The 22,554-nt window shown below is 25.3% G+C and overlaps 9 protein-coding genes across 9 annotated transcripts; 6 read left to right on the top strand and 3 right to left on the bottom strand.

The window, feature by feature from the left end:
* Positions 1 to 91: 91 nt before the first annotated feature.
* On the top strand, positions 92 to 1,018 carry PNEG_03563 (hypothetical protein; the record flags this gene model as incomplete). The annotated part of the gene is made up of 6 exons (XM_007877465.1): positions 92 to 370; positions 412 to 504; positions 543 to 622; positions 670 to 772; positions 819 to 870; positions 918 to 1,018. The coding sequence occupies 6 exons, from the start codon at positions 92 to 94 to the stop codon at positions 1,016 to 1,018; spliced, it is 708 nt and encodes a 235-aa protein (XP_007875656.1).
* Positions 1,019 to 1,241: 223 nt separating this feature from the next.
* Positions 1,242 to 2,174, bottom strand: PNEG_03562 (hypothetical protein; the record flags this gene model as incomplete). The annotated part of the gene is made up of 5 exons (XM_007877464.1): positions 1,242 to 1,282; positions 1,325 to 1,409; positions 1,455 to 1,541; positions 1,582 to 2,073; positions 2,112 to 2,174. 5 exons carry the CDS (start codon positions 2,172 to 2,174, stop codon positions 1,242 to 1,244), a joined length of 768 nt encoding a protein of 255 aa, XP_007875655.1.
* A 250-nt stretch (positions 2,175 to 2,424) lies between these two features.
* Positions 2,425 to 3,534, bottom strand: PNEG_03561 (hypothetical protein; the record flags this gene model as incomplete). Its single annotated transcript, XM_007877463.1, has 3 exons — positions 3,302 to 3,534; positions 3,001 to 3,254; positions 2,425 to 2,949 (listed from the first exon to the last, which is right to left on the bottom strand). Exons 1-3 carry the CDS (start codon positions 3,513 to 3,515, stop codon positions 2,425 to 2,427), a joined length of 993 nt encoding a protein of 330 aa, XP_007875654.1. The 5' UTR covers positions 3,516 to 3,534.
* A 50-nt stretch (positions 3,535 to 3,584) lies between these two features.
* Positions 3,585 to 5,951, top strand: PNEG_03560 (folic acid synthesis protein fol1; the record flags this gene model as incomplete). The annotated part of the gene is made up of 4 exons (XM_007877462.1): positions 3,585 to 4,256; positions 4,300 to 4,686; positions 4,735 to 4,943; positions 4,991 to 5,951. 4 exons carry the CDS (start codon positions 3,585 to 3,587, stop codon positions 5,949 to 5,951), a joined length of 2,229 nt encoding a protein of 742 aa, XP_007875653.1.
* Positions 5,952 to 6,134: 183 nt separating this feature from the next.
* Positions 6,135 to 7,897, top strand: PNEG_03559 (hypothetical protein; the record flags this gene model as incomplete). The annotated part of the gene is made up of 9 exons (XM_007877461.1): positions 6,135 to 6,144; positions 6,198 to 6,266; positions 6,317 to 6,644; positions 6,693 to 6,840; positions 6,881 to 7,162; positions 7,210 to 7,245; positions 7,290 to 7,383; positions 7,428 to 7,635; positions 7,681 to 7,897. Exons 2-9 carry the CDS (start codon positions 6,248 to 6,250, stop codon positions 7,895 to 7,897), a joined length of 1,332 nt encoding a protein of 443 aa, XP_007875652.1. The 5' UTR covers positions 6,135 to 6,144; positions 6,198 to 6,247.
* Positions 7,898 to 8,080: 183 nt separating this feature from the next.
* PNEG_03558 (hypothetical protein) lies at positions 8,081 to 9,982 on the top strand (the record flags this gene model as incomplete). The annotated part of the gene is made up of 2 exons (XM_007877460.1): positions 8,081 to 8,161; positions 8,204 to 9,982. Exons 1-2 carry the CDS (start codon positions 8,153 to 8,155, stop codon positions 9,980 to 9,982), a joined length of 1,788 nt encoding a protein of 595 aa, XP_007875651.1. The 5' UTR covers positions 8,081 to 8,152.
* Positions 9,983 to 10,579: 597 nt separating this feature from the next.
* Positions 10,580 to 13,142, bottom strand: PNEG_03557 (hypothetical protein; the record flags this gene model as incomplete). The annotated part of the gene is made up of 12 exons (XM_007877459.1): positions 10,580 to 10,772; positions 10,820 to 10,978; positions 11,022 to 11,147; positions 11,198 to 11,647; positions 11,694 to 11,846; positions 11,891 to 12,108; positions 12,153 to 12,338; positions 12,386 to 12,561; positions 12,606 to 12,698; positions 12,739 to 12,887; positions 12,938 to 13,064; positions 13,114 to 13,142. The coding sequence occupies 12 exons, from the start codon at positions 13,140 to 13,142 to the stop codon at positions 10,605 to 10,607; spliced, it is 2,034 nt and encodes a 677-aa protein (XP_007875650.1). The 3' UTR covers positions 10,580 to 10,604.
* An 82-nt stretch (positions 13,143 to 13,224) lies between these two features.
* On the top strand, positions 13,225 to 19,699 carry PNEG_03556 (hypothetical protein; the record flags this gene model as incomplete). Its single annotated transcript, XM_007877458.1, has 31 exons — positions 13,225 to 13,296; positions 13,338 to 13,409; positions 13,451 to 13,576; positions 13,622 to 13,777; positions 13,824 to 14,039; positions 14,081 to 14,226; positions 14,273 to 14,368; positions 14,411 to 14,690; positions 14,734 to 14,987; positions 15,033 to 15,417; positions 15,461 to 15,528; positions 15,571 to 15,711; positions 15,756 to 15,887; positions 15,929 to 16,178; positions 16,230 to 16,379; positions 16,432 to 16,489; positions 16,534 to 16,748; positions 16,791 to 16,893; positions 16,936 to 17,042; positions 17,087 to 17,279; positions 17,327 to 17,455; positions 17,501 to 17,634; positions 17,677 to 17,817; positions 17,867 to 18,165; positions 18,221 to 18,272; positions 18,319 to 18,456; positions 18,500 to 18,664; positions 18,711 to 18,832; positions 18,877 to 19,051; positions 19,091 to 19,573; positions 19,634 to 19,699. The coding sequence occupies exons 1-31, from the start codon at positions 13,294 to 13,296 to the stop codon at positions 19,697 to 19,699; spliced, it is 5,055 nt and encodes a 1,684-aa protein (XP_007875649.1). The 5' UTR covers positions 13,225 to 13,293.
* Positions 19,700 to 20,504: 805 nt separating this feature from the next.
* On the top strand, positions 20,505 to 22,355 carry PNEG_03555 (hypothetical protein; the record flags this gene model as incomplete). Its single annotated transcript, XM_007877457.1, has 5 exons — positions 20,505 to 20,615; positions 20,661 to 20,814; positions 20,856 to 21,676; positions 21,721 to 21,930; positions 21,975 to 22,355. Exons 1-5 carry the CDS (start codon positions 20,517 to 20,519, stop codon positions 22,353 to 22,355), a joined length of 1,665 nt encoding a protein of 554 aa, XP_007875648.1. The 5' UTR covers positions 20,505 to 20,516.
* Positions 22,356 to 22,554: the final 199 nt, after the last annotated feature.

Below are 22,554 nucleotides of genomic sequence, written 5' to 3'. Positions count from 1 at the left end.
TATCGTCTTTCGTCTGTTTTTATTCGGATACATTTTAGATTAATTTCTACATTTAGTAATCAGATTAAATAGCGATTAAAATAATAAATTAATGTATTCGAGAAGTTTTAATTTTTGTACTAAAGGGCTTTGGAATAGTAGGAATGGTATAGTACAGATATCAAATCAGTTCCGATATATAAGATTATATAATACTGATCGATTTTTAAATTTAATACAAATATTAAAAAAAGATAAGGGAAAAATATTTTTATTCTTTAGGGATGATACAACAAAGTCATGGGGACAGCTTCATTTTATGGAAAAGGCTACTCGGGTAGTTTTAATTAGTTTAAAATTATCTGTTATTATTGTAGGGGTTGTTGTTTTAGTAAGTAAAAATATTGTTGTTGAAGTATATGAATTTCGAAGTCTTTAGCAAGCTACTCTTTAGGAAGCTATCTTTTTGTTGTAGAGGCCCCTGCGATAAATATGTCTCTTGAATATATAAAAAATAATGAGGAGGTTAGTGGAAATTTAATTAAAGAAATTAATATAGTCAGTGTAAAAGATTACTTGGAAATAATATAAAGGTGTTTAGTGGGTCTTTACAAAATAGTATTCGTCGCAATTCATATATACCGTTAGTTATTGAATATCTTTTTAATATTTTTAATTATTTTAAATAAGATCTCAAAGAATAATAGAGCCAGATGGTCGTGAACAAATAATTATGCGATTTTATGTAAGAGGGGAAAAATCCCAAGGTGAAGTAAGCCTTAAAATGATTAGAGTTTGTACACATATATACATATATATATATATATTAATTTATTTAGAAAACATTTGAAGAAAGTTTTCAATATCAATATTTATATCTTGATGTAATAGGTATGTATTATTTATCTGTTTTTATAAGAATTTATTTGGAGAAAAAGTGGACAATTCTCTTCGTAGGATATGGTTAATTGACGTCAATAAAGCTAAAAATGAAATGAAAAAAAATAATTTTCTTTTACGTTTTTGGGGATTAAGATAGTAAATGTTATTTTAGTGAACTATCTATATTTGCATACAGGTTTTTTAATTAATTGTTTTCATATAAAGTTTCTTATTTGATTTATAAATTTGAATTGAAATTTTGAAAATGTATTTAAACTCTTTTTGGTTTTGTACAAATATATAATCTTTAGATGTTTAATATTGAAGATTTTAACATGAGGCAGTTTGGAAGGAATCTGTATTAGGTCATAGTAAATTTATTATATTTTTTTGTGATAATTAATTCCACGCATAAGTACAACTAATAAAATAAATAAAGATTTGCTTATAAAAATAAAAATACCTGTATCTCCAGTTATAATACAGTCACCAATTATTTTTGAGGGTTCTAATATTTTTCCTGATTCTATATGCATTAAATGAAGTCTCTGTTTTTGTTATTTTATATATATTGATAGAAGGTATTACTTTACCTCATTTTCGTTTTTAGTTGATGAATTAACATTTTTGATACCAATATTCTTACTAAGATAATCTAATGATCGACCACATGACCAGTCCTATTGAAGTTAGATTTAAGTTTAATTTTTACTTTAATACTTTTGAAATATAAAAAAATTTTTGAGATAGAAAATGAGCATTAGAACATGAAAATTCTACTTTTATATACAATCTTGATGAAAGAGGTATCGACGTTTCTCCTTTAGCTTCTTTTTTTAATTTTAAAATGGTGATGTGTGTTGATTTTGATTTTTGGGAGCTATGTGAACATTTAAAAATCCAATGCCATAATTTAGAAAATTTTATATTGTTTTTAAAAGATCTTTTTGTCTCTGAAGAACCATTGTTTTTAGGTTTCAAAGGGTCAAGGTTTTTATCCCAATAGTCAATAAGATTTTTTGGTGAGCTTTTTTTTTTTAATGTTGGAACTATATTTATATTCTTTAATTTAAAAGCTTCGAGTGCTTCTTTGCAATCATGATTTTTTTCATTTTTATGATTATTGCTAAAAGTATTAAATTTAGTAATAAGTAAATATAAAAAATGACCAAAATTCTTTATTGCAATATAAGCATTTAAATGGAAGATAATCTAAATAAAAATTAATGATAATAATAATTTAAAGAAACAATATAACCTAATTTTCTGCAAGAAGAATATGAACAATATGAACCAATGTCTGGCAATTCCATAAATTTAGGATATTTTGATAATTGATAATCGTTTAAAAAAGTATATAAAAAGATAGATATTTTAAACATAAAATAAATTTAGAATAGAAAACATATTAGATTAAGGTTATTGGTATTTATGTCCCAAAAACAATACTGCTTTTGGATATTTAATAATATTAATATTCATTTTTAAAAAGTATATAAATTATAAACGTTGAAACCTATTTTACAAATTAACTAATAATAACAAAAAGTAAAAAGAAAATAGTTAATATTCCAAATATCTATATTCAAGTAAGCTTAAGAGAATGTATGAAATAAAACTAGCCTTGAATATAAGCCACCTATTACTACTAATCCTTTGATAATATTTTAAAAGTTCTTGCTGTGCAGAACTAATATTGGTAACAACATCATCTGTATTAGTACTAATCCTTTGGACAGTTTCTCGTTGTTCTGCTACCATTTGAGCAAGTTGAGAAAAAATGGATCCTAATTCATGAATTGTAGATTCTATACTTTGGATTGCTGATGAACGGGAACTTGTATATGAATTTTGTTCTTCTAACAATTGCATTTGCTGAAAGGAATCATAAGGAAGTATTTTAGTGTTAGATTTTTCATTATCCATATTTAAAACGAGGCAATCTGAATTAAATTTCATAAATTGTGTATCATTATTTTTATGCTCATATTCTATATAAAGAGGAGACTTAGATTCCTTCTCTGGATCTTTTAAATGTGTTGTGGTTGCCATAAATTGTTCACTTCTTTTTTTATTTGCTTTTATATTCTTAAAAACTTGTAATTAGGATAATGTTAATTTAATGAGATAGAATACTACCTTTGTCCGTATTTCTAGGACATTCTTGAATATTATACTTGTATTTGCTAGTTTACTTTGCAAAAGTGCTATTACATTTTCAAAATGTTCATGCTCTCCTTTGTTTTTATTTTTGTCATTTTTTGGCTTTTGTTTAAGATATTCTCGAAGCTTTGAAATGCCTGAGTTCAAGTCTTCAATATCCTGCTTTATAATATAAATCAGTTCTGAGATCTCTGCAGGTTTATCATCAAATAATGTTTTTCTTTTAGCTACTAAAATTTATTAATCTTTCAAAAAATAGACGATAAAAATTATTTACACTGTGTAAGTTTTTGTAGTTTTTCTCCTGTTTTGTTAATATCTTTAGCTATTTTATTTGCTATATTTCCAAAATCGTTTTTGATATGTTTTTTTGATTCATTTATGCTTGGTACATTTTCTTTATATTGAGAATAAAACTTTCTCGATTCCTTTGACTTCTTTAGAGTTAATGCGCAGGCATGAAATTCTCTTGTGCGATCTTGAATAGACATATTTAAACATTAAATCTTTATATTTATAAAAGTTGTATTATTAAGATCTCGAAAGATTTTAAAATAAAAATGATATTTAAAACAAAAAGTTTAAAAATATCTCCTTTTTATCAAATTTATGGTTTTAGGTTTGTGAAAGGGATGATATTTAAAAAAAAAATCCATTTATCTAAATTAAATAAAGATCAAGATTTAATTCATATTCATTCATTAGCTTTGAAATCTATTGTAGGAAAAAATTCATGGGCTCAAAGATTGCTACAACCGGTTGTACTTACACTTAGTATGGGAATTAATGCTTCTTTGTCAGGAAGCATGGACAATTTATCTTATTCTATAGATTATGCAACAGTTTATAAAGAAGTTTTTAAATTAGTTGAAAATTCTAAATTTGAAAATCTAGTAGACTTATCTGATAAGATTTCCAAAGTTGTTCTTGGAGATAAGTGCAAAGGGAATTGGGTTAAAGTCATAGTGGAAACTCCTAAAGGACATTTGTTAGCAGAAACTGGATTACAAATTATAAGAAGAAAAGATGGTATTAGAAAAGTTGAAGATCAATTTTTTATAAGGAATTTAAGTCTTTATACAATCATAGGTATAAATCCAGAAGAGAGGGTTAATAAACAAAACATCATTATTGATTTAATATTGTTCAAGTCATTTGTAAATTTAGAATGTAAAGATGATCTTATTATAAATACATATAATATTGAAAAATTACTGAAAGAAGTTGTTAAAGTTCTGTAATTCTTTATGTTTTTGGTTTTACTAATGAATTTAGCATGTAGAAGAGTCAACTTTTAAAACTATAGAGGCTCTTGCGTTATCTATAGCAAGGATTTCATGTATGTCACATAATATTGAAAAAATAGCAGTCAAAGTGGAGAAATCTTGTGCTTTGGCCTTTGCTAAATCAGCTGGCGTTGAAATTGTTAGGTCTCGTTCTTGTTTTTCTTCTGATAACTGTATTAAATCTGGGAAATCTATCGATAATGAAGCCATTTATATATCACTTGGTAGTAATCTTGGGAATAGAGTTAAATTTATATTGGATGCCATAGAAAAAATGTCTACAAAAGGAATAAAGGTTTTGAAAACATCTATGTTGTATGAATCAAAGCCTATGTATTTTAAAGATCAGCCTGCATTCTATAATGCAGTATGTAAGGTTTATAATATTTTCTTTTTTGATCTATAAAATGTTAATGAATTAAAGGTTCAAACTTCTTTACATCCTGAACAGCTTTTATTTGAATTGCAATTAATTGAAAAAGAGCTTGGACGTGTTAAAGTTATTGATAAGGGTCCACGGTGCATTGATTTGGACATTGTTTTTTATGGAAGAAAAATAATTAATTCTGAATCATTAATTGTTCCTCATCCTCGAGTACTCGAGCGTTCGTTTGTTTTAAAACCCCTTCTTGAGTAAGTAATATATAACTAAAATAGTTATTTTCCTAATTGTAAAATAGTATATCAAGTGATCTTGTTCATCCCGTTACTGGACTATCTATAGCTTCATATTTTGAGAAAATTGTTGATCACAGTATTAAGCCGGTTTTGCCATTCTTATATAAAAATAAAAGTATGAATTTTAGTTTCAGGTCTTATAAAGTGCCTACATATATTATGGCTATTTTGAATCTTACACCTGACTCTTTTTTTGATGGAGGTATTCATTCATGTGATTCTGTATTAATAGATGTTAAAAAATTTATAAATGCAGGAGCAACAATAGTTGATATTGGTGGGCAGTCTACAAGACCAGGTTCGCATATTATACCTTTAGAAGAAGAGATTTTTCGAGTTATTCCTGCTATAAAATATCTTCTGAAAACATATCCTGATATTTTAATAAGTATAGATACATTTCGTTCTGAAGTTGCAGAACAGGCAGTTAAGGCTGGTGCCAGTCTTGTTAATGATATAAGTGGTGGAAGGTATGATCCAAAAATGCTTAGTACTGTTGCTAGACTAAAGGTTCCAATATGTATAATGCATATGAGAGGCAATTTTTTAACTATGGACAACTTAACTGATTATGGTGTTGATATTATAGAACAAATTACTATAGAATTAGAAGAACTACTTAATTCTGCTGAAAAGTCTGGCATTCCTCGTTGGAACATTATTTTAGATCCTGGATTAGGATTTTCTAAAACGTTTCATCAAAATATAGAATTATTAAGAAGATTTAATGAATTAAAATCTAAAAATTGTTTTAACGGTCTTCCATGGTTGCTTGGTCCAAGTCGTAAAAGATTTACTGGTTTTATTACTGGTGATAATATGCCAAAAGATAGAATTTGGGGCACAGCAACTGCAGTTGCTGCTTCTATTTCAGGGGGTTGTGATATTATAAGGGTTCATGATGTTCATGAAATGTATAAGATTTCAAAGATGTCAGATGCTATTTGGAAAGAAATTTATTAAATTGCTTTCTACTATGATTATTATGTTTCTTGTTTGTAAAAAGTTTTAGATATGTTAATCTATTGTAATGTAATTTATTTTAAAAAATATTTTTTAGTTTGAATCGTATTTTATTACGATTTGATAAATTATATTTAGATTGAATTTATAAATATAGGTTTAATTTTTAGGTTAAAAGTTTTAAAATATTAAGGTATTATTATGCATTTATCATGAAATAGTATTTTGTTGATTATTTTATATAAGTTACTTTTTAAGAAAGATTTATATGATTTTTTTACAATTATATATTTGCTATGTTAAATGGAACACAGAGTATTTGTTCTAGAAAAAATTAAATTGACTTTATTTATTAGAATTTATAGGATATGCTGCTGTTAATATAAAAAAACCTTCAAATAAGTTAAAGCCGGGAAATGTTTTTGTATCAACAGAGGAAGCATCAAGTTCACAAGTCCCAGCAAGAAAAAAAACCCAATGGCCTGATTCATTGAAAGAATTTGTTGGAAGATGTTTTGAAAATTGTTCTGATAAAGATAGACCTTCTATAGAAAAGGAACTTAAAGAGATTATTACTAAAGCTTTTGAAGATGATACAGTTTTTTCTATTGATTGGGATAAAATTGAATTAAAGACTCTTAAAAAACAAAGGAAATATTCTAAGGAAAATCTTCAAAGTAATAGAATGAATAAGTATAATTGGATTTTCTTAGGTATTTATTTTAAATTAAAAGAATTTAGAGTAAAAACTGAACTGTCTGATCTTAATACTTTTAGAATATCAGAAGATGAACATCAGAAAAATAAGAGAATTAAAAGATTCGAGAAGACAAATACAGTTAAATCTTCTGATGAAATATTAAATGTTGACACAAGTTTTAATCGCTTAGTATGTGTTTTATGTTTTTTGGTTATTCTGATTTTATTAGGATGTAATTGATTGGGATGAGCATACTATAGTTGGAAGATCTCAACAGTTAGAAAAGAAATATTTGCGTCTTACTTCAGCTCCTGATCCAGAAACAGTTCGACCTTTATCTGTATTAAAAAAGACGTTAGAATTTTTAAAAGCTAAATGGAAAGAAGAAAATAATTATATTTATATATGTGATCAGTTTAAATCATTGAGACAGGATCTTACTGTTCAGAGAATCAAAAATGATTTTACTGTAATGGTATACGAAATTCATGCTCGGATAGCTCTTGAGAAGGTTTGTTGTATGTATAGGTATAAATAAATATTTATATCATGTTTTAGGGTGATTTGGGAGAATATAATCAATGTCAAACACAAGTATATTTAGGAAAAATAATTTATGTTTATTAAATTATAAATAGCTTTTTTCATTATATAATTATAATCTTCCTGGTCATCCTGATGAATTTTTAGCTTATCGTATTTTTTATCTTTTACATACACGAAATAAATCGGGTTTATTACTTTTTATATGTTTTTTGATTAATTTAGTTTATTAGATATTCATGAAGTACTCTTGAAACTTACTGAGGAAGAAAAGAAAAATAAAGCCATAAAGCATGCTTTGGATGTAAGGGCTGCACTTGTAATGTCTAATTATCATTCGTTATTTAAATTATATTTGGATGCACCAAATATGGGAGGTTATTTGATGGATTGTTTTGTTGAAAGAGAAAGGGTTATTGCTTCGTGTAGGATGTTTAAAGCGTGAGCTTTGTTTCTGAAATTATTATATTGTTTTAATAATAAAAGATATCGACCGAGTTTAAGTTTGAAATTTTTATGTCAAGAATTATCATTTGAAAGTGAATCAGAATGTTTCGAGTTTTTGATGGCACGAAGTAGTAAAGATATTTTTATACAAGATGAGAAAAGTAAATCTTTACATATTAATACTAAAGATGCTTTTGAATATTTTGAACAGGCTAGATTAAAAGACAAAGTTATTGATATTAAAGGCCAATTATGAGTTAAAATATATTTAATATTTTTCGGTTATAAAAATTGTAAATGTTCTTAGTCTAGCATTTATTTTTATGAAAATATTGGTTATTTAATATACTTTTTTTATAATTAATTTTTTGTATGCTTTTTAATTTTTATATTATATCTGTCGATGAATTTTTGATTTTAATGTTTTACTGGTCTATCTGAATATTATATAAAGTAAAAGAGATATTTTCAAATAATTCCTGGAAAGTTGTAGTTTATTAGAAGAAGGATTATGATTAGGGTGATTTTATAATTATTAATTATTAATAACTAATATTTTAAGCTACGTAAAACACAAAAGACTACTAATCTTCAAAACTCAACAACTAGCATTTCATCGAAATCATTAATTTCTATTGAACCTCCGAAAAATGTTATTAAGGCTCTTTATGATTATGTTCCTCAGTCTTCAGTTGAGCTTGGATTCTGTAAGGGTGATTTTTTTTATTTGATAGGTAGCGAAAATGATGAAAATTGGTATGAAGCATATAATCCTGCTACTAATGCACATGGCCTTGTTCCTGTTTCATATTTTCAGGTTTTAGGACGTAGCGAAAAAAATAATTTAGATAAAAGTTCTGAAAAATTAAACGATGAAAAAAATCATTCTACTCAGGTCCCAGCAAAAAGCCGGTCTTTATATGGGATTGTTCGATATGATTTTCACGCAGAAAGACCCGATGAGCTTGAAGCGCAGGCTGGCGAAGCTATTATAGTGATTGCTCAATCGAATCATGAATGGTTTGTAGCTAAGCCAATAGGTAGATTGGGTGGCCCTGGACTTATTCCTGTCTCTTTTATAGAAATTAGGGATTTTTCTACTGGGAAAGTTGTTACTAATGTTCAAGAACTTGTAAATAGTATGGCAATTCCAAGAGTTGAAGAATGGAAGAAAATGACTGCTGAATATAAGAATAATAGTATTTCTCTTGGTAAATTTAATTTCGATGAGAAGCCTTCTAGTAAAAATAATACTATTTCTGACTTTAAAAATGATGGAAGTATTGGTTTTTCAACGAAATCTTTAGATAATACTAAATTAATCTCTAATCCATATCATAATAATGAACAAGTTTGTGTCGTTTCTGCGCGGGTTATTAAGCATGTTTATATTAATGAGGGATATCAGTATCTTGTTCATGCTGAAATGGAAAATTTATGTTATCGTAGTTTATGTAGATATTATGAAGATTTTTATAATTTGCAGGTTATGTTGCTTGAGGAGTTTCCAGTAGAAGCTGGTAGAACAGGCAAACGGCGTATATTGCCATATATGCCAGTCCCTTTATCTTATGTTGATGATGAAATTTCTCAAAGAAGATGTATTGATTTAGATGCATATTTAAGGGATCTTTGTAAATTGCCTTCTTATATTAAACAGAGTTCACTAGTAACATATTTTTTTTTTTTGAGAGAAGGTGATATTGAGTGCAATACTCTTGAAGCAATGATTCAAACATCTTATACTGAATCTTTTGGTAAAGCATCTCAAAATTCCAAGTTCAGTGACTTTTTTTTGGATGGTAATAATATATCTTCGTCTTCAACCTGTTACAAGAAATCAGTTTCGGAAAATCAGCTATCATATTCCACGTCTTCTTTACCGATGTCTTTAAGGAGTCTTGGGTTTAATTCTGATACGAAATCTGCTGAATTAAAATATGATTCTGATTTTTCTAAATTAACTCAAGCACTTCAAAGTTCATCAATTTCTAAAAATGAAAATATACACACATTTTCTTCTCAAGAAGTCTTAAAAGAAAGTAAGGCACAAGTAAATTTAAATTCTTCTCAGCATAGTTTTCAATATGGTGGAATTTGTTCTGATTCTTTTTACATTAAAATAAAAATATTTTTTGCTGATGATCTTATTGCGATTCGTGTTCCACGACAAATTACATTTAATCAGCTTATGGAAAAGCTTCAAGATCGTTTAGGTACTATAATAAAATCTTTACGATGTAAGGAAGAAATAAATAATCATTTATTTTCAATAAGATGTGATGATGATTTGCGAGATGCAATAAATCAAAACTCAAAATTGGTTTTATATGCTGAATAGTATATTTAATGATTGAAGTTCAGGATATGATATTTAGAATGATTAAGGTTTTTTGTTGATCTTTTGTATGTTTTGTTTTTAATATTTATAAGTTTTAGAATTAACATGATTTTTTTAATGCAACTAATCTTTTTGATTAATTTCAAATGATATGTATGATTTAAAGATATTGAAATTGAATATTGAAAAAAATAGATTTTAATTATTATGTTTTGATTATATTGATTTTAAAGTTAAATGTTGGATTTTTTTATTAAAAGTAGTTTTTTAAAAAAATTTAGTTTTATCAATTTTTGAAAAATATTTAATGTCAATATTTATTAATACTAGAAACAGTTAAATATTGTGAAAAAATATATGTATTTAATTGAATAGGTCTTCGATTATTTGGAAATTAATTATATGTTATATAATAAATATATTAAATTTTAAGAGTCCAAAATAAATATAAAATTCACTTATAAAAATAAATTTCTCTTTAAAATGTTTTAATTCAGAAACTAATATTCTAATTATTTTTTCGATTTCAATATAGATCCTATTTTAAAACTTAAGTTCATGAATTATTTAGATAGTATTATATAAATAATATGTATTTGAAAAAAGCACAGTTACGTAAAAACTATTCAGAATATCCAAGAAGCTTAAATTTTTCAATAAATATAAGATAACGATCCATAAGTTCAATATAAGTCTTATTTATCGTTATAGAAGAAAGCATGTTACGAATTTTAGTAATACCATTATATGCAATCACACTTCGTAAATGTTTTAATAAATCAGGAGAAAACTAGAAAATATGTTATTTAAATAAGCTTTCATATAAGTGTAAATCACTTCAGAATACCATCTACAATTCCATGCATTCAATTTTGCAATAGCTAATAATACTTTTTCATAATCCTCTTGCTCTTTATAGAATAATAAGTTTTTATCCCATGCTTTTACAGAAAAATTTAGTTCAAGGCAATTTCTGAATGCTTCCAATGATTCTTCCTAATAACATTGTTAAGATAATAAAAATAATAGTAGCAGATACTTTATATTGTAATCTCCATGCAAGACTGCCTAAAATTTCCCATTCTGCAGCAGTTTTTTTGTAGATTAATTTTTGGGATTTAAAATGTGAAGCTTCTGCTCTCCATATAGTATATACACGTAAATCCTATAAACATGCTTAGAATATGGATAAGTAGAAAAAAGATGATAATTTACTTCATATAAAATCATAAAAAGATTATCTAACCAACGCTCACAAAGTCTTTTTTCATAGAGCATAAAATCGTTATTTTTTTTATTTTCGCTACATTTTCTTTCATTAATGCAATTTTTTGAGAATTCCTTTTTCTGTGTTAGAATTCCACTTTTTGTATCTAATGGTTTTTTGTAATTTCTAGATTTATCATCAAATTTTGAATCTTCAGTCTTGTTAGCTCCAATATCATTATTTTTATAATCACTAAAAGTAGAAATAGATGTATGTTGATTCGAAGCGGAGTTATTTTCTTTATGCAATTTATATTCTTTCATAATAAAAACTGATGATCGAAGTTTTAAAAGTTGATCCCATCCAATTTTTGTTACCATTTTTATAAGAAGGTCATATGCACGTGAAAAAGTTCCTCTAAGTGATAGAGATGGTAATCTTAATAATGCTGGATCAATCTACAATATTTAGACATGTAAGAAAAATTAAGCCTGAATTTTTTACGGTATTATTGTTTCTATATATTTCATTTAAAGTTAATTCGCAATCATCCATTTTTATAGGACTTGGAAAATGAGCTTTAATTGGCTCTGGCATTCTATGACCATCTTTTTCATAATAAGAAAATATTGGACACGAATTTAAAGTTAATAATGCCTTTATAATTTAAGTAATTTCTTTTTCAATTTTTTATAGCTAACCATTCTATAATCCTCGAGTGCTATATAAACTTGAACAAGATTTTCCCATGTAATAAATTCAGAAGGTGCACTGTTAACAGCTTTCTTAGCACATTGAAGAGCCAAATTGTAGCAATTTTTTTTCATAAGATATTCTACTTGGATAATAAGAGATGAATAATTAATAGGATTTAGTTTTAAACTTTCGTTTAAAAGATCAATAGCAATAAATTCTTCATCTAATAAATACTTTAGTAATATAATATTCTCTTAATATAATTACCCATTAAGAAGTACAATTTTGCTAAAAAGGGTATAATTTCTGAGTTTTTAATACGAAGTTTTTCAAAAAGATTAATTCCTACAGCATAACGTCCAGTCATGTTAAGATACTTTAATATACCATTTGTGAGATTATTATTAACAATATCAGGAATATGTATTTCAGGACTACTTCCTAATTTCCAGCCTTAAAAATAACCAATTAATATAATCAGTTAAATAATACTTAATTACCTTTTAGAAATAATTGAGAACAAGCATCTAAAAATTTTTCCTCAAATTCTATAGATGTTATTGGATTTAGTTTACGAAATCCTGGAAGCTGATATGTGTAATCATCTGAGAATTGAAGCCACCGTAAAATTTCACAAAGAAATGTTTCAGTCCACATTTCAGGTGTTATATTTTTTCTAATAATATTTAACAAAAATTATAGTTATAAGTACAAAAGTACCTATTTCCATATTCATCAATAGCAATGCTTTCAATACCTCCAGGAATTTTCATTTCAACGCGAATATCAATACGTGAAAAAGCATTATATATGCTACTTTTTTAAATACTTGGATAAAAAAAAAAAATGTTACCAGAAAAGCCCTGAATGTATTTCCCATGATTGATTTTTCCCAAACCATACTTGATCTTTAGTCATAGAATATGTTAGATCGTTTAGATATGCGGCTATAGATGCAGATGATGATGCATCAACTCCTGAGACATAATGATATGTGCTGATCTATTTCATTTAATAAAAAACCTTTAAACGGTTTTGTGCTAAATAGTTACATTCTTGTTTTCTGATTTTGGTTGATATTTTATAAGATGTACTAGATTTGGGGGACCGAGCTCTTTAAAGTTTGTCAAGGATTCTGTTCTAGAGGCTATAGATTCGCCTAACTCGGACTCCATAAATCTTTATCATATATTAGTAATTTTATATATGAAAAATGACAGTAATATACTCTGGAATATTTTTTAAAAATTCTGCCATTGTAATTTATATTATAAAATTTAGGTTCTGGAAATCGTTAAGTTTTTAAGTTTTAAAAATTATTTATATAAAAAAGTGTAGAAATAATTCTATTTGATATTTCATAGTTTATAATATATGATTTTTATAGAAGTTTAAAAAAAAACAATCTATGGTAAAAGTTTAATCTATGTTATCTTTTTTCAAATGTAATAGGTTAATTTTGTGGCACTTAATGTACCTTCTGAGACAGAAATTGATATTGAAAATCATACCAAAGAAGTCCAGGTAAATTGGGCTTTTTTTTTCTTTTTTTTAGAAAAATATAGATTGAAACTGGATTGAAATTATATCAACGAGCTCTTTTATTTCAGCATGTAAAAGATTGGTCGGCTGTAGCTAAAGCGTATGAAGAACTTTTAAATCTAGATATATTAAATCCTGATTTAACTGAGGTTTGTTTCTTTTATACATATAGAAGAATAATAAATTATAATAAGGAATATTCTAACGTTACAAATGAAAGAATGATGCGTTTAATTTATCTCGTATATAAAAATCATGGGTCTTTTATCTATGATACTATGGTCTCTAGCGATTTTAAAGATAATGATCTATCAATGACATTACGTACTTGTTTGAAAGATTATTCAATTGTGAAATAATTTTCTATTTTTATCTCTTTTAAATTAATGATTATAGGCTTTAAAATATGATCATACTGATATGGCATTATGGAAAAAGGTTTCAGAAATATCTGAAGAATTATGTTTGAATAGAATTTTTCGGTTTTCATTGGAAAGTATTATATATAACGAGATGGATATGTTAATAAATCGTAAATGTTCTTCTGATTCTGTTTTATATGGAAATATTTTATCTCCCGAAGTTTATAAATCTCTTATAAAACTAGATTCTGTAATTTATAGTTTCTTTTTTTTATTGCTTACGAAAAGTAGCTGCTACACTTTATTGATGATTTTACTAGTTTAATAAGGGTTGAAATGATGTTTTTGCATAATAGTTGCAATAATAAATCACAAGGATCATGTCTCAATATAAAAATGAACTATAAAGAAAGAAAATTTGGTAATCCAGTAAAAAGGTATAATATGTGTTATTTGTATATGATATTAATAGAAATTTCTAAGGATTTTTTTTTTTCGGAATGACTCTTTTTCATTGAAGATTTCAAAAAGGTGTGTTGATTCTATTAGTACTGAATTGGCATTTTTTCTTTTAAATAGGTTTGTTTTTTGTTTAAAATAAATTTATATGACTGTTTTAAGATATGAAAAAGATAATTGTAGCTTTTATTCACGTATAGAATTTTTAGAAAAATATAATCATGATGATGAGTCTTTACCCGAAACGAATCATGCACAAATGTATGGATCGCAGATTATTGTGACTTTACAGAATAATTCTGAATTTTCTGAGACATCTCAGAAATCATTTGAGGAAGATAATACTTCGGTATTGATGTCTGCAAATTCTGAATTAGATAATGATGTTTGTGTATCGAAAAATATTAAAAAAAGGATAATGGATGATGAAAATTATGTGAAGGTGATAGCAATTTCATTTTTAGTTATCTATAAAATGTTTTTAGTCTTTTAGAGCTAGTAAAAGAACACGTAATAAAGATGGTGTAAGTCTAAGTCATGAAGAAAAGGATAGTTGCTTCGTTAATTCTTTGAATGAAATTTTTATTAAAGTTGGAATGTTTTTTGGTGAATATTTAAAATTTAATCGGCCTATTTCTACAACTTTTTTTTCTGAAAATGATGTAATCGATATGCTTAGACAAAATTTGTATTCTGGCTTTTTAAATGAAGATGTTATAAATGATGTTATTCAAGAAAAGTATTTTTTTTATTCTTATTTATTGATTTTTTTTAATATTTATAGAAATTTTTTATCCTTACCTAAAGTCTTTTATTTAGATCTTTCTAAACATTTAGATATTTCAGTTAATATTAATGAAAATGATGATTTAGAAATTATAGATGAATTTGAAAAATTTATTAATTCTGGTAGATATATATTAGAAGAAATTTCTTTAGAGTGGTTTAAGAGAGTTACGTTTTATTCTTATTCGGATTTAGGGACTTTTTATTTTCAAAAAAAATGGTCTTCAAAATTTAATAATGCAATTATTGAAATTGCAATAAATTTGGAAAAGGAGTGTATTTGTTTTTTTAAGGACATTCTTGGAAAAAAGATTTTTTCTGATAATTTTTCGGATGATGATATGATAACACGAAATGGAATAGATATTTTCCAAATTTTGGGGGTATATATTATTAATTTGTATTCTTTTTTGTTGATCTTATGAGTGGGGGCAAACTATTTTAGAAATATTTTTAAATTATTATGTTAAAAATGAACGTAGCGATTATTTTGAGTATCTTAGATATTTTTTTTCTTTTTTTGATATTAATATTAGAAAAACTGAAAACTACGACCTAATATTTCAAAGACAGAGAATATGCCAATGGAAGTTACTTCTTTCTGATTTAATGCTTGCATATGGGATTTCATTCGATACTTTAGAAAAAAATGAAAATATAGTAAAACTTTTACTTCGGTTTGTTTATAATGATTTGGTTTATTTTTTGTATTAATTTTTAGTCATAAATTTTGTAATGCTATTATTCTTGAATATTTTGGAGCATTGCATGAATCGGTTATAAAAGAATATCAAGATATTAAGGATTACATGTTGTATCTTGGTGATATTTCTGTCATTTATTTTCCAAATTGGTATGACTTTCTATGTTAAAAATAAGTTTTTTATAAGTAAGTGAGGTTATTTCTGAAATTTCCCTTTCTAGAATTGATTTGGAAATATCAAAATTGAAAACTGTAGACTTTTTTACTTCTGTTTTTGTGTCGTCGAGATTAATGGAATATGAATTAGTTATTGAAAAATTGAAGCCTGTCTTACAAGGATCATCCGAATTTGGAAAATTGTTTCAGTTTAGTTTAATAGAGGAATTTTTGTTAAAGGCCCCTATTGATTTTAAATTACAGTTATGGAATTTGTTACGAAATGTAATGATTTTTTGATGAAATTGATATTTTAACATAGGCTGACTCTAAAAGGCATATCATAATTTATCTCAATTTGGAGATGCCTTGTGGTGTTGTTTAAAAGCTCTTTCTTTTCTAGTACTATGTTTCGATTCTTCACTGTTTAAGATTTCTGCAACAGGACAACAAAAAACTATATTTATTTTAAAACGCTTATTTTCTGTCAGTTTTTGAGTGTTTTTTTATTTTATTTTGAAATTAATAGATGATATAGGCATATCAATTGATTTCATATGCTTTGCAATGTGTAATCGATCAAGATAATATACTTAGTATATTTCTATGAAAATACATATATATAAAGCTTATTTATTAGGTTTTTTGGGCACCGATGTTATTTCAGAGTCATTATCTTCGCTCTTGGTTATTTTGCGGCTTCTTCTTATTTTTTGTTTTTTTGAAGATTCTATTATAGATAATAATTCATGCATTTTTAGATTTTCAAGTAATGAAGCTTTTGATAATAAACTTCATAATATGCAAGTTCGATCTTGGTGTTTTGCATATTGCTTATATAAGGAAATTCTTTCTGTAAGTTATTTATTTTTTATTTTTTCTGTTTAACTGTATTAGAGAACAAAAACAGATGTCGATAATTTTTATAGGGACATAACAAAATTTCTTTGTCTTATACATGAGGAACTTGGAATACGTGGATATTGTTCTTTGTCTGATGGTTTGTATTTTTAATTATGAATTATTTTAATTTATAAATCAGGTATTCTTTTGAAAATTCTTCAAAAAGAGCTTTTGAATTCAAGTCCTTTTTTTCTTACTTCGGAGATTATTCAATGTTTGCATTGTCGATTTGGATTGTCATTTGGAGTATTTTATTAAAAAATATTGTTCAATATATTGACAGAAATAAGACAGATAATTTTTATCCTTTTGATCACTACACTGAACCTTTTGATATTGATTGTTTTTCTGCCGAGCAAATTTTGCCGTTTATTTTGTCTCTTGTAAATCGAAGACGTTCAGGACTTACACTTCCTAGAGCTGATATAAAAAATGTATTAGATAAGATTTACACTGTATTGGAAAGTTCACCAAATTCTAAGGGTATATATTATCTGATATCTTCTCTTGATTTATTTAAAGTAAATTAGTTTCTAATTCATTTAATTTTGCACTTATCGACGCTTATTTGCTTGAGAATATTCGTTTGAATGATATTATTTCTTGTCAATACGGTTTATTAAAAAATAATACTGTACAAATCAAGCATAGTCGTAATGGTTGTATTTTTTTTTGTAGTTGTATATTAATTTCTTTTTCTTTAGATTTATCTGTTTTATCTTTATCTGATATCAATTTTGTACAAGCAGAAATACATATTAGTATGTTTCGTGCAAGAGGAAAGACAACTTTAATTAGGAGTACTGATGATCTTGAATTGGCATTAAAATATTTGATGGTATTGTAATTATTTTTTATTTTAACAATACTGAAATAAAAGGCTGATTTGTCTTTAAATCCATTGAGGATCTCGTCATGGCATGCTCTTGGATTAACTTTTGGCTGGTTGTCGGATAGTGAGCTGACATGGAGTGCTGAATATATACAAAATGAAAGAAAAACTATTTCAGAATTAAAAAAAGTATGATATTTTTTTGTGAGCTTGAACATCTAGTTAAAATTGTATTAAGAAATCTCTTAAGGCGTACATGATGGCTTATAGTCTTTTTATTTCTTTTGCTAGTGTTACAAATGATAATTTTATTCATTTTTTCTCAAATCTACATTATGATTTTGGAATGCAACTATATACATCTCTTCATCCTCCTCTTGACATGGAGCCTTTTATTTCGAAATTTTCACGGTTTTATGATGGACCTGATGGGCTGTTAAAACATGAACTTACGAATGATATTTCTTATTATCGAATTATTGAATTAGCAATGAAATGTTTTTTTTTTGCTTCTAAAAATATGGCTAGTGATTGGAGGTATGATTAAATATATATATTATTTAGTATAGTTTTAATAATTAATAAATTGTAGATGTTTTTATATGTTAGGGAAAACATTGGGGAAATTAAATCGTAATCCTAGGGTATAATTATTGTTTAGTTTTATCATATTTATTATAACTTTTATAGCAAGTTCTTGATCAGTATGTTCGTGCAATTAAATTAGTACCTCGGAAAAACGCTCTTGCTGGTCAAGTAATTATTATCGAGCCTGATTATAAATTAGTATCGTCTATTGTAAAATATATTAGAGCTGGCCTCATTGATGTTTTTATTTTATTCTTTTTTTTTTTTCTAATATTTTTATTAGTTAAAGATTGCTATTACATATCTTCAAGAAAGCGCATATAATGATAATATTTCTGAATTAGAAAAACTTTTGACAGAAAATGATGTTATTGAAATATGTTTGGTTATTTTGAACCGAATACGACTTGCTGATAAAAAGCATTGGCATCATAGACCAGTTTTTAGGGTTTAATTTTTAATGGTTAATTATAATTTATTCACCATTGATTTAGTGTGCAAATATTCTTGAAAGCCAACTTAAATTACAGTCTGCTAAAGATGAATTGGAAACTCTTTTTTCTATTAAATCTTTCGGGAAATCTGTAATTAATATTTGGCGTCCTGATTTTGAACGGTTTGTTTATTTAGAATTTATATATATTTGGCTTAATTAAAAAGTCCTGGGAGGCATTTTTATTATGCCGAAAAATATACTCTTTATTTTATAAAACTTTTGGATCAAACTAATGATAAAGATGGTCTTAAACATTTGCTTAGAAGACTTCGTAAGGCTTCTTCTTCTATTTATCATCATCGGCAAGTATGGGAGAGACTTTGTAGTGTTTATTTAAATGTAACTTTATCTATATCTTTTTCAATGCTAAATTTTTAGTTATTACGGCGCAATTCGTCAATTCTTACATGTCCTGCTATAGTTTGGAATATTACTTTATTAAATTTTAATTTCATTGCTTCAAAGCTTGAAGAACAATTATTGAATAGCACATATTTAGATGAACATGGAATTGATGATATTCGGGATGTAATGGAATTAAAGAAAATAAATGGAGGTTTATATAATGTTGAAATAGTTGATCAGTTTTTAGTTGATAGTTATTTTAAACTATACTTTTCTTTTTTTAAAAAAGTTATTCAAGAACATTTTCTAGCTGATAATATAGATTGTAAGTTGAGGAAAAATGATTTAGTTTCTAATGATTCGGATGTTGATTTAAATGGTTATAAAAATATAAATGAAATAATATCAGTGATATCTGGTGATTTTTTTGTTAATTTAAATAGGACTAATATGGGTGATAATAATATTTTAATTTCTCAAAAGGATGTCCTTTCACGCTTATCCTTTTTTTGTAAGGTATTATTAAAAACATATACTTATATTATTAGATTATTATATAACTAAATATAATTTTAGCATAATTTTAAGGATATTCTAAAAGAAAACAGTTTGAAAGTAAATGATAGTCATATACTTTTATAGAACTATTACTTTAGCTAAATGTTTTTTAAATTAAAAAATAATATATACTTTTATTTATCTATAGCTATTGCATAAATAATTATTATACTTCAAAATTATAAAAGAATTGAAAATAAAAATATTCGTTAGTTATAAAAGAATATATTTTTTCTAATATTATAAAAGATAAAACTTTTAAATATAAAAATATTAAATTATCAATAATTATATATATTTTGTGACTTTATGAAAAAATATAATTGATAAAATAATGATAAGATTATATATGTAAATATATATTTGATTATTTTGAAATTGAATTTTCTAAAGTTTATTCTAATAGACAAAAAGATATAATATTCATTTGTTTTATACATAAAACAAATAGTTTATATAATTTTGTTATAATAATAAAATTAGTACTAAAAATTATTTTTAATTTACTGAAATAGTATTATCATAATATTATATATATATATGTTTATAATAATTTTAAAAGATCATAAATAAGTAAATATATATTTATTTTATACTACGATATTGTTACTATATATTTTTTTATATAGTAAAAAGTATTATATTATATTTTATATTAATCTATATTTTTTAAATAAATAAAACCTAATATTTATTTTAAAATTTATTTAAAATAAAGGTATAGATATAAGCATATATGAAATTTAAATTAATCAATAATTACATCATTAAAATATAATTTAATTTTTATACGTTTAAGAAATTTCGTTAAAATTCATTATTATTTAATATCGAAATATTTTTAACCCTTATATAATTAACGCGTTAACTTCAATCAAAAAATTATATTAAAAAAATTGCCATGCAATCGTGTGGAAATCCTCTTTTTCTTCAATGGGTAAGTGAATGGATGCAGGAAGCAAAAGAAAAGAATCGAAAATCTTATAATGTTTTTAAAACTGTTAGTTTCAATAATATTTTAAAAAAAAACTAAAAGAAAATTTAGGCATATAATTCATTATTATCATGTCCTATAACATTTTCAGATCCAAGTCAAGTAAAAAAATTAAAAGGAATAGGAAATATTATATCTGCGCGTTTAGAAGAACGTTTAAAAGAATATCAACGTACTCATATAGATTTAAATATTCAACACCAAGGTGCAGTTATAATATTTTTTATCATAAACTAATTTTAGAAGCTAATATAGATGATTCTTTTTTTTCTCAATTAGAATTACATCCAAAGTCTGAAACAACTCAAAAATCCTTCCAGCAAAAAACAAAAACACAAACATCAAAAACATACATACCTGGATATAGATCTAAATCATTTGCAATTCTTGTTGCACTTTTTAAATTTAATGAAGACACTGCAGTTTCAAAAGAAGAAATATTAAACATTGCAAGACATTACTATGATATAAGCGAACATAAAAATATACATTTATTATGGAATGGAATGAAAATTCTTCTAGAAAAAGAATATGTATATAAAACAGTAAATCCAACAAGATACTATCTTACTGATTCTGGAAAAGAGGTAGCGGCTGCTATCTCTAGCTCAATATTTTCAAATGAAATCATAGAAAAAGAATTTCCCTTAAACAATGAGTTTAAAAAAAACAAAAAAGAAATTCAAGAAAATTATCATGAAATACATATGATTAAAGAACTAGACCAAAATATAGAAACGGAAAAAAAAACATTGAAAGACATTCCAAAATCACTAATACACGATACAATATTAAACATCTCAACAATTCAACATAATTCATATTCTATTATATTATTATTAGATACAAGAGAAATGAAAACACAAAAAGATAAAGAATTCATTGAATATTACTTAACAAAAGAATCTATAGTTTTCGAATTTCGAACATTAGAATTAGGTGATGTTTTATGGATTGCAAGATGTAATACAACTAAAAAAGAATATATTTTAGATTTTATTATAGAAAGAAAAAGACTAAATGATCTTGCAAACAGTATCAAAGATGGAAGATTTCATGAACAAAAGGTATAATCACCACTTTATACAATTTGTTTTAAAATATAATTTAGTTTCGTCTATCTAAATCATGTTTAAAACATGTAATATATATTATCGAAAATTGCAACTATAATTTCACAGATTTCAATATTGAAGCCATACATTCAGCTATTTCAAGCACTCAAATTATTAACGGTTTTTTTGTAAAAAGACTTTCGGGACTAATGGAAACAATCAAATATATAGTGAGATTAACAAGATATATTTCACAAATTTATAAAGTATAAAAAACATAACATACTATTTTTTATTTATGACATGTTAGACACAAGATCTATGCATTATCAATAATGACAATATCAACTTACAAACTTATACATTACAAAAAAAAATGATTAACTCCACTTATTCGAAACACTCATATGTTATCGAATACAGTACATTTTCAGATTTTTTATCAAAAACAGCATCTTTAACTTTAGGCGATTTATTTCTTAAAATGTTATTAACAATTAAAGGTGTAAGCCCAGAGAAAGCAATTGAAATACAAAAACATTTTCCAACATTAAATGACTTATTAACATCGTATTATAAAGAAACAATAGAATATGAAAGAGAAATCATGATTGCAAAAAAATGCACAAATTACGGAAGAAAAAGTATATCGCCATTATTATCATCAAAAATATACAAAGTTTTTAAATAATATGTAATGCAATACTAGATATTAAAAAAATCATTATGTATTTTATTGTATATATAAACATTTAGTACATAAATTATTACATATTCATATTAGAATAAAAAATTTAATCGAATTCATTATATAAAAAAGCCCCATTATTTTAACTATATATTAACTATTTCAGTTTTAGCTAAATTATTAATTAATGTATATTGATCAA

The sequence above is a fragment of the Pneumocystis murina genome (genome assembly GCF_000349005.2).
Source record: "Pneumocystis murina B123 chromosome Unknown supercont1.16, whole genome shotgun sequence".
In the NCBI taxonomy this organism is placed as follows: Eukaryota; Fungi; Ascomycota; class Pneumocystomycetes; order Pneumocystales; family Pneumocystaceae; genus Pneumocystis; species Pneumocystis murina.
This window is presented reverse-complemented; position numbering and strand designations above follow the sequence as displayed.